We start from the raw sequence: 9,463 nt of genomic DNA on the forward strand, positions 1-9,463 counted from the left end.
ATATATATATAACATTGAATTCGGATCTAAGAACAAAATATGAATGATCAAAAACATTTGCATGCTAAGATCAAACGGTTTTAAGCGTTCGCTACGATTTAAGCTTCTCTTTTTACTTATTTAAAAAAAAGAGATGTTTCAGAATTAAGACATAGCACGATCTATCCTTAAACTTGTGAGCGCGTCTGCTTCTCCCGATTCCGGGAGAAGTTCTAGCATCCACCCACGGAAAAACTTTCTGGAGCTGTTCTCTTCCACTAGAGGGTTTCCTCGTTAAGAGTGTGCGCGCGGATTGGCGCGCTTCCGAAGCAGTCCGTTTGAAATCCGGTGATGCGGGCGGATGTTCTCGAGCCTCATCTCCTGCCTTCGGATACGTCACTTGTCTTGAGCATGTCCAGACAAGTGATTTTATTCTTTTTCACCCTGGAACTTTACTTATTTGGTCACTGTAAGTAATCAAGATTTTTTTTTTTACTTCTTTCATTTAATTGTTTTCTTTACAGAACTCATTGTAGATGTTGGTGTCGTAAGACTATTTTTATTTTAATTATCTTGGCCCGCTTTTTAATGAACTAGAACTATCCATTATAAATTTAAAATAAATTTTATCACAGTGTGTAGTTAAAAGTTGACAAATAAAAGTAAAACTTATAAATGTTGTTAATGGTGATTAAAAAAATATAAACTCATACTAATCTTTTAAAACTTTTGAAAAGAAAGCAATGCAACAATATTTGTTTGAAAACGTTATGTGCCCTAGGGTAAAAACAAAGGCAATAATTTATTTATTGCGTCATTTTGGTCAGAGAAACTAGTACCACGCTCATGCAAATTCCTTTTCACTCGAAAGAGGAATAAACGGTCAATCCTTTTTTCTTTTTTTTCTTCTCGCATCGGAGCATTAAAAGAGGGGAATTAAAATTTTAGTTTTCGCAAAGTTGTTGGCCCATTTTATAAATTGCTTCCATATAATGTAACTTAAATCTTCAGGTATGTAAAATTAAAATGGATTTTTTTACAAAAACAGCTTTTGTTAATCTGAACAATTATATTTTCGGGTAAAGGCAATTGTAACGGACACACTATCATACTGATAAATAAAACCAATAGCTTTATAATTTTGACTTACATCAATATATAAACAATGCCAACATTTTTGTTTGGTTTGAACATACATCATTCATCTTAAAAATGACCAAATGTTTAATTTTATTCGTGGATTTATTCGGTTGTCGGATCTGGGTCAATGTATAATTTGCCATCATTTTTTGCGACGCTCTGTGTTTATACTACCAAATTTTGATGTTTTCAACTTAAAATGTTCAAGATTTAAACTAATATTATCGACATCAGTTTTATAAATACATAAAAATTCGAGTTTTGTACTTTTAAAAAAATCCTAGTACGCTCCACCCCTACATTCAACATTGTTATGTTTTTCCTGGAAAAAGGATTTTTTCTTTANAAAAAAAAAAAAAAAAAAAAAAAGAATTTTCTTCATAAAACGCATGATTATTATAATTTTATCTAGGAACATTTCGTCAATTAATTGTAACGAAATTGCTAATTTACCAGATTTAAAAGACAATATTTTTTTTTTTTTTTTTTTTTTTTTTTTTTTTTTTTTTTAAAACTTAGTAATGCTAAATTCGTAACATGATAGGAGGACTATATAAGATTTAATTTTTCTTGTTAACAATATGAAGTTATTAATTTAATCGTATAAATTTGAAGCGGTTTCTATGTAGTGAGTCTTTTACGTACTTGAAAATTTCGATATTAATTTTATGATCTTTATCTGGAGAAACCTATTTTCTCTCTCATTCTCTTATTTTTAAAATTTTATTTATCAATTTTTACTTCTAAACATTAAGTCAAAGCCGAGATTTTAAAATAATAAGATTAAATGAAAATTTTCGATAAAAATAGATAAATAGTAGTAATTTAAATTTATAGATATAAGTGCTTAAATATTAAATAACACTATCAACAAATTATGCAATTTTGAAATTAAAAATTGCTTATGGTTGGAAAATGAAATTATTTTTTTCATCACGTCAAAATTTAACTCTACCATTTCATTTCAGTGGACTGTAGATTAGCCCACACAATATTTTTTACTCTACGTTTAACAGCTAATAATTCTTGAATTAGCAATCAATAGATATGTTTTTTTTTATTTCATTGTATTTCTTGTATATTTTTCCACTCAGCTTTAGTAAATTAGCAAGTCTTTTAGTTTTTGCACAGCAATACAAAATGTAGCGCAAAGCCAAGTAAGAGTTTTGTAAAAATTCAGGATAAGTTAATAAACAAAAGTGGAACTTTCAACAAGGCAAATTTCAATTTTATAGTTTCATTTCTGCGGTATGCATAACAAGTTACAGGGTATATTTTCCTACAAGTTTAGTACGTGATTATTTTTAAACTTATTATCGAATCTAATTTTTTCAATTCATCGTATTCCTTGTAAATTTATCTACAATTCTTCGCGATTTAAAGTTCAAAATTTTACAGTTTCTGAGCAGCAAAACAAAATAAAACATAAAGTTAAATGAATAAAACACCAGTTGCTCTTCCATTTTTTAATACAGAGAAAAAGAGAAAAATTATTCTTACATAAAACTTAATTGTTACCGTCTTCATTATTTTCATTACAACCTATTTTCATAATTTGGAGTATTAAGTATGTTTAAGAAAGATATTTTACTGCAAGTGCGTAACTCTCGTTATACAAAGTCTCGTAGTGTGTTCAATATCACGTATTAGTCTTATAAGAATTTACTTTCTGTGTGAAATTTATCGATATTGTCATTTCATTTTTTTCTGGAAACTCCAGAGGCTCTGAACTCTCTTATTTATTTTTCAAGGCTATAAAATACTTGGAATTGCATTTGAATAGTCAAAAATAGCAAAAAAGAGTTAAAAATCTGCTAAATCATGAAACGTGAGAGTTTTATTTCTGACAACGTATTTGTACCTCACACCATACTTTTGCACTTTTATATTGGAATGAAAACTGGAAAAAAATGAATTTTTATCAATTTATATTACATACCTAACAAAATTTCGTTTTTGATTATGTTATAATTTCATAATCGTCGTTGAACAGCCGACCCAATTATGACTACTAATGCTCAACTCCGTAGCCTTATAATTCTGAACCCGATCCAGAAGACAAAGAAACTCCCGGATCAAGTATTGGTCGAAATTTGCCTTCATGGAGGACTTTTTGATGGGATTAGTCCGCATTTGCGTTCCATGGAGAGGAAAATCACGAAAACCTCATACGCTTAGCATAACGGCAAGGGGACTCAAACCCCTGATCCGTCTACCACCAAGGATGAAATAATTTTGTGCAAAATTATTCCATCTGCCTCAAAAATGCTCTTTTAACCCACAATTATCTTTTACTAATACCATAATGCTCCTGTTTCTTTATTATTATTAAAGCTCTAATCACCTTTATAAGTGCGTAGGGAATTTATCTTTTTTATCTTGAAATAAGTTATTTAAAACCTGTTTATCTGTGAGAAATCAAGAAAAGAATTCAAGGGTATTTGTTTACTCAAGGCTATAAAGAATTTGCTTCGTATGCGTAAACTATTTCACCAAAGCACATAGAAATTTTTTTTTTACTGACTTTTATTATTTTCTGTGAGTCAGTTCAAGATGGAAAATAACTTTTTTCCCTAGCTAAATTCTAATAAAAAAAGCTGGAGAATATTAAAATATCATAGGGAATAAACTTGCTGCAACTTTGATTAGATCCCGAGATGAACCAAATTGTTGGGCTATTTAATTCTTCTACTGCTTAGTTATAGAATAGTAAGGTAAAGCATGACTGGTGACAAAGTTAAACTTAGTACAGTTCAAAGTACCGATTTCATGGTTTAAGATATGAATCTAATTTTTTTAAAGAACGTACAGCAATGATTTAAAAAAGAAAGTACTTTCTATCGTAAATAACCTGAATCTCTATAAACTTATCTGTTAAAATTGTTTCTTGGAATCAAACTCACCGTAATAATGAGAACTATTTTAAAAAAATCATTTAATGAAATTCATTACTTCAAAGATTGAGTATGAAGCCTTTCATGTTTTATTTGAATCTGAAATTCCAGCCTTCCCGAAAATTTCAACTAATTTTTTAATGGAAACTGGCAAGCAACCGTTAAACAAAACTAGTTAGAAATTTCACCCGATAAAATGAACAATTTTAAGCTTTAACAATTTTTTTCTCTTTTTAAGAGGCTTCATTTCATTATTTGCCATTTCTTTGATAATAACTTTATGTGGTAAAGATTAGTGCTAAAATATTATAAGTGTCTTTCTGAGAGAAGCTAACTTACAGTTTTAAACTTATTATTTTTTTGTTGTCTTTAAACAATAGTAATTACTTTCTTTACGAGCGCCTTTATTTAAAAGAATCATAAAAAAAATATATATACATTAGAAAAAAATACGCAGTTTTATATTTCTATCTATATTTATTCATCAAATTTATTCGAAATATCGGAAATACGGTAGTGTATAATGCTCAAATAATTTTCTCTTCTATAATCCTTTTTATTATTTACAACATATGAAAACTTCGGCACCTTCTACAAAAATAAATCTTTTAAGATTAAGTCTGAGAGTAGATTTACATTGAATAAAAAAATTAATTATTGTTTCGATAATTTAATTTTTTAAACATTAACTATGTTGGAAGAAAAGAATACGCCTTTTTACGTTTAATATTTTTCATGATTCATACGATTTAACTGAGCGTAATAATTTTGTTCTTAACTGATTCCCTGCATTTTTGTAACTTTAGAAGATAGCATTGTAGGTTGTAATTGCTTTTATGTTTCAATTAGTTTATAAGCTATTAAATTTTCATGAGATATTTGATATTTTCTTACAAATATTTGCTACAGCTTTTTATTTTTCACAATTTCAACTCATTTCGGTATATTGTGCATTCTATTAGTTATCACGTATACTAAAAAGTATTTTTGAGAGCAACTGTTTACCAAAATATCCGAGATGGTTCAATTTCGGAATCAGACGGTGGCTAAGACGCTTCGTCAACCACTTTGAGAATCGCACCGATTGCTCTACTGGAATAAAATACTCAAGTTTTAGACAGAGCATGGATTAGAATCTTCTAGCTAATGGTTTACTGGCGAGAAGTTTTTGTGGTTTTCCACCATGTGTAGCACATGATGAAGTTAATTTAATTAAACATTTTCAATTAAGGTAATAGTTTGTCTCAATATTTGTTCAAAGAGTTTCTTTGCCATATGGATTAGTTTTAAGCTTATGAGGCTACGACCATTTATATTGAAATCCACATTAGATGTATCAGTCGGTTATGTAAAATCAGTAATAAAATAAACTAATATGCTTAACCGAATCAGCATTACCTTTTTTCTTTGGAAAATAAAGTAGAAGTATTCCTTCGTCTAAAAATGATGACTACTGACATTTTTGAGCGCCATCTATTGTTTGTTATGGATTATGATCAGGCATACTCCGTTCGCAACGTTTTTTGATCCACAGAAATCTCTAGTGTGGCTGGCGCTTTTTAAGTGCATTACACAATCGTAACGCTGTATTGGTTAGTAAAGCAAAACAGCAAAATACATACATTTAAAGTTCTAATTTCTATTTGTGAATACTACTTAAAATTTTAATAGCTTTGTGTCTTGCGATTCTATACGTGGAAATTTTTGTAAACTGAACATGAATGATTCAAGCAATCTATGATTCACCAAGAATTTCCCTTTTGAACACAAAATTAAAATTTGCTGAACAAATAATTTTTTTTCCTAATTTTTTGGGGTAAAGTCTAATATTTGTCGATAATGCTTTATGTTTAATGTTTAACTCCAAAAATTTCTCTTACGTCTAAAACAATAATTTTAAGGAAACACATACAATCTATTCTGCAAGCCTTTCTATCGGTGTATGTTTTTTGAATATAAGTCAGAAAAGAAGAAAAAATATCATTCACATTAGATGTTGCAAATTGTCATTTAAACCAGAAAGGAACAAAAAAGTAATTAGTAAAGAAAGCAAAATTATTTACCTTAATTTATTAATTTACCTTAATATTCTTTCAACTTTTCTTTGTTTCCTTAAGCAATCAAACTAGTTTTTATGTGTTTCCAGTTTAGCCAACTTCAGTTCTGATTAGATAGATTTCGGTATAGTCATAATATGTATACCATTTTTGTAACTTAACTTGTAATGTAGCTTAAGTGTGGCCATTACGGAAAGCCCAATATTCAGATAAACCAATTGTTTTGAGGAAGAAAACAAAAAAAATGAACAAAGATGGTGAAGTAATATGTATTGAATTAATTTTAAATAAACTTAATATTCCTTTCTCTATTAAGTGTCTTTTGTTCTTGGGGGTTTGTTTTAGTTCTTTAGTTTTTGGGAGTTTTTCAGTTCTTTAGTTTACGTCAAGGAATTTTTCTTAAACGAGGTTTTTAATTAGTTTACTAAAACGTGAATCTACAAATCTAAATCACGTAAAAAAAATAGAAATTTTATTTTATTTTAAAACCGTCGCTGAACAGAAGACGGTTTTTTCTGGGTTTACCACTACTAATGTTCAACTCCACAGCCTTGCAATTTTGAGCCCAATCCAGAAGACAAGGAGATTCTCTGCGCTAGTATTTGGAGAAATTCGCCTCCGTGGAGGACTTTTTGATGGAACTATCCCGCTTTTGCGTTACATGGGTAGGAAAACAATGAAAATATCCCTTGGTAAGCCAACGGCTAGAGATCTCTAACCCATGATCCGTCAACCTTTGTAGATATTTTACGTCAGCACTGTGTTCGGTACGAGGTGGGTGTGGAATTCGTATCGACCAGCCATCACTGAGATTCGAACTCGGTTTATCTCATTAGGAGGCGAACGCTCTACCCCCTGAGCCACCAGGGTTCAGTTAATAGTAATTGAGAAAAAAATTAAGTTGCGCACTTACGAAGAATTTCGTCAAGAAAATTGCATGATAATGGTTACTCTTGATTGTCAAGATTTGGCCGTGATCAATAGCATTAGCCTTGGTGCTGAATTATCTTGATTTTAGTTGATCGTCTTTTTGATCAAATAATCTTCGTTTTCTAATATTATAATGCGAAAAGAGTAAAAGAGGCAACAAGTAATCATAAAAAATAAAATTTTTATTATTATTTTTTTTTATGCTGAATTTCTGTTTTGCTCAAATGTAGATAGTAGTTAATACAGATTTATTTTATGCTAGCTGAATACCTGTTCTTCGTAAGCGGTGAAAAAAAGCATTATTAAATGCTGAACAACACTATTAACTTGCTTAAACCTGTAATAAAAATACCGACACAAATAATAAAGCTAAATAATTCCTATGTTTTAATATATTATTATTTGTTGCTCTTCTAGGTGGATTTGTTTTATTAGATTAATAAAAACTTGCATTTAGTAGTTCATTCCATCAAATTAAAGATTAACTGTATTTAGTAGATCCTGGCATAATGCTGTTGCTCGATGCAACTCATGATATTTAAATTTAACCACAATCAAGCTACTTATCCTTCTACTTATACCTTGGAGGCACCACAAATAATCTTTTGTAAAAATGTACAGTACTGATGTAACTGGAATTTGTATCAAATTTAATGAAAAAAAATACTTTTTACTTATATAAGAGTACCTATGAAAAATGCACCTATTACCATGTTGTCAGTAGTGCTTATGACCAGAATCAAGCATTGCTGTCAATAATAGTTTCGTGACTTTTTACAGTTCCCCTATTACCAGCACCTATTACCATGTTGTCAGTAGTGCTTATGACCAGAATCAAGCATTGCTGTCAATAATAGTTTCGTGACTTTTTACAGTTCCCCACACCGAATAAGTAAATTTTTTACATCACTTCTGCTTTTAAGTTCATAGTTTATTTTTATTTGGAATGAGTACCTATTACCAAAATCATTTAGCAACAATGATGTCAATAAAAAATTGTCGATTTTTTTAAGGCTCCCTTAAACAAATTAATAATATTTCTCCATTAATTTTGTCATTTAGTATATAGATTATTATTTCACTTCGATTAGAAACTATCACCAAAATTAATTATCATTAGCGTCAAGGATCATTTGAGTGGATTTTTTTTCTGTAAATAGTCAATTAATTAGTTCCATTTCTCCATAACTTTCGCTTTCTAGTACAAAGCTTATTTGTTAAAATTATTATTTTAAATTATTCAGTTTTATAGTAATTTGTTTTGAAAACATAACTGAAAACAAAATAAACGTGTAGTTTTAGATAATTTTAGAAACTTCAATTTTGTGACGTAGTATCTTGAATACCTTTGCGACCATGATCACGTTGAGCATTCAGATAACCAGACATAGGGAATAAAAATAATTACGTTTACATAGGGAAAAAAACGCAATGAACACTTTTTTTGATCAGAGCTATAAGCTAGCAAATATTGCTATCTTTAAAATATTTGACCTAACTGAATCGTATATAATTTATTTCAAAACAATGGCTTCCACTTAGATGATAAGAAAATTTCATTTTTTTAAATTTCTTTGTATTAAAAATATAAGTAAAAAATGCAGGTAAATGTATTCACAGTAAGAAAAATTAAAATCAAGCTAATTTTTTCATGTGTGAAAATGAAATGATTTAAATTAAGTATTATGTAAATTTCAGCTATTAAGATACAGGTTTCATAATAACGAATTACTCCCTTCAAACTTTTCCGGAAGAATTTCGTTTCTTTAACAATACATTACTCTAACTAAAACTAGAAAAATCTTTCTTATATTTTTAAGACAAAAAAGATATTTGATAATCATCTTCAAGAAAAATGATACCCTCGAAATAAATTTCAAAAACATTCGAAAAGGATATATGTTACTTTGAAAACAAATAACATTTCAAACGCAAACAGTCAGAATGACAAGAATAATGAAGATGCAAAGCTTTGAGTAAAATAAAACCTCATTTACCGCCAACTTAAGAAATTCTTTGGCGTTGGTTTTCATATGATAAATTTTTGGGTAAATAAGAAATGTGAGAAAACAAAGCAAATAAAGATTGATAGATTTTACCCAAAATCAAAGGGAGAAAAGAAAAACATTGAGTTTTAAAGAATTATTCAAGAACAATTATTCTTAATTTTATTTGTTTTTTTCTCATAATGCATTACTTAACAATAATTGCTTTAAAACTGAATCTATTTTCAGTTTCTGGATTTTTTTTTAAAAAAAATAGGATATTATCTACTTAATTTTTATTAAAAAACAAATTTTAAAATTGAATAGGCATTTCAATTTTTAATTTTGTTCTGTTAAAGCTAAATTTGTTCGCTTATTTGAGCGAAATGTATATATTATTGCCAACATCAAATAAATTTCAATATATATATATATATATATATATATATATATTTCAGAAGTCGTCAAAAAGAACTGT

The 9,463-nt window shown here is 28.8% G+C and overlaps 1 protein-coding gene across 2 annotated transcripts in view; it reads left to right on the forward strand.

The window, feature by feature from the left end:
• The first annotated feature begins 294 nt into the window (after positions 1-294).
• LOC107445498 (cell adhesion molecule CEACAM6) overlaps positions 295-9,463 on the forward strand; it is a 152,638-nt gene continuing 143,469 nt past the window's right edge. For both annotated transcript variants that reach the window (XM_016059898.3, XM_016059899.3), the window contains exon 1: positions 295-448. In XM_016059898.3, coding sequence (XP_015915384.2) covers positions 331-448 — 118 coding nt within the window. In that variant the 5' untranslated portion in view covers positions 295-330. The remainder of the gene's footprint in view (positions 449-9,463) is intronic.

The sequence above is a fragment of the Parasteatoda tepidariorum genome, chromosome 7 (genome assembly GCF_043381705.1).
Source record: "Parasteatoda tepidariorum isolate YZ-2023 chromosome 7, CAS_Ptep_4.0, whole genome shotgun sequence".
Lineage (NCBI taxonomy): Eukaryota > Metazoa > Arthropoda > Arachnida > Araneae > Theridiidae > Parasteatoda > Parasteatoda tepidariorum.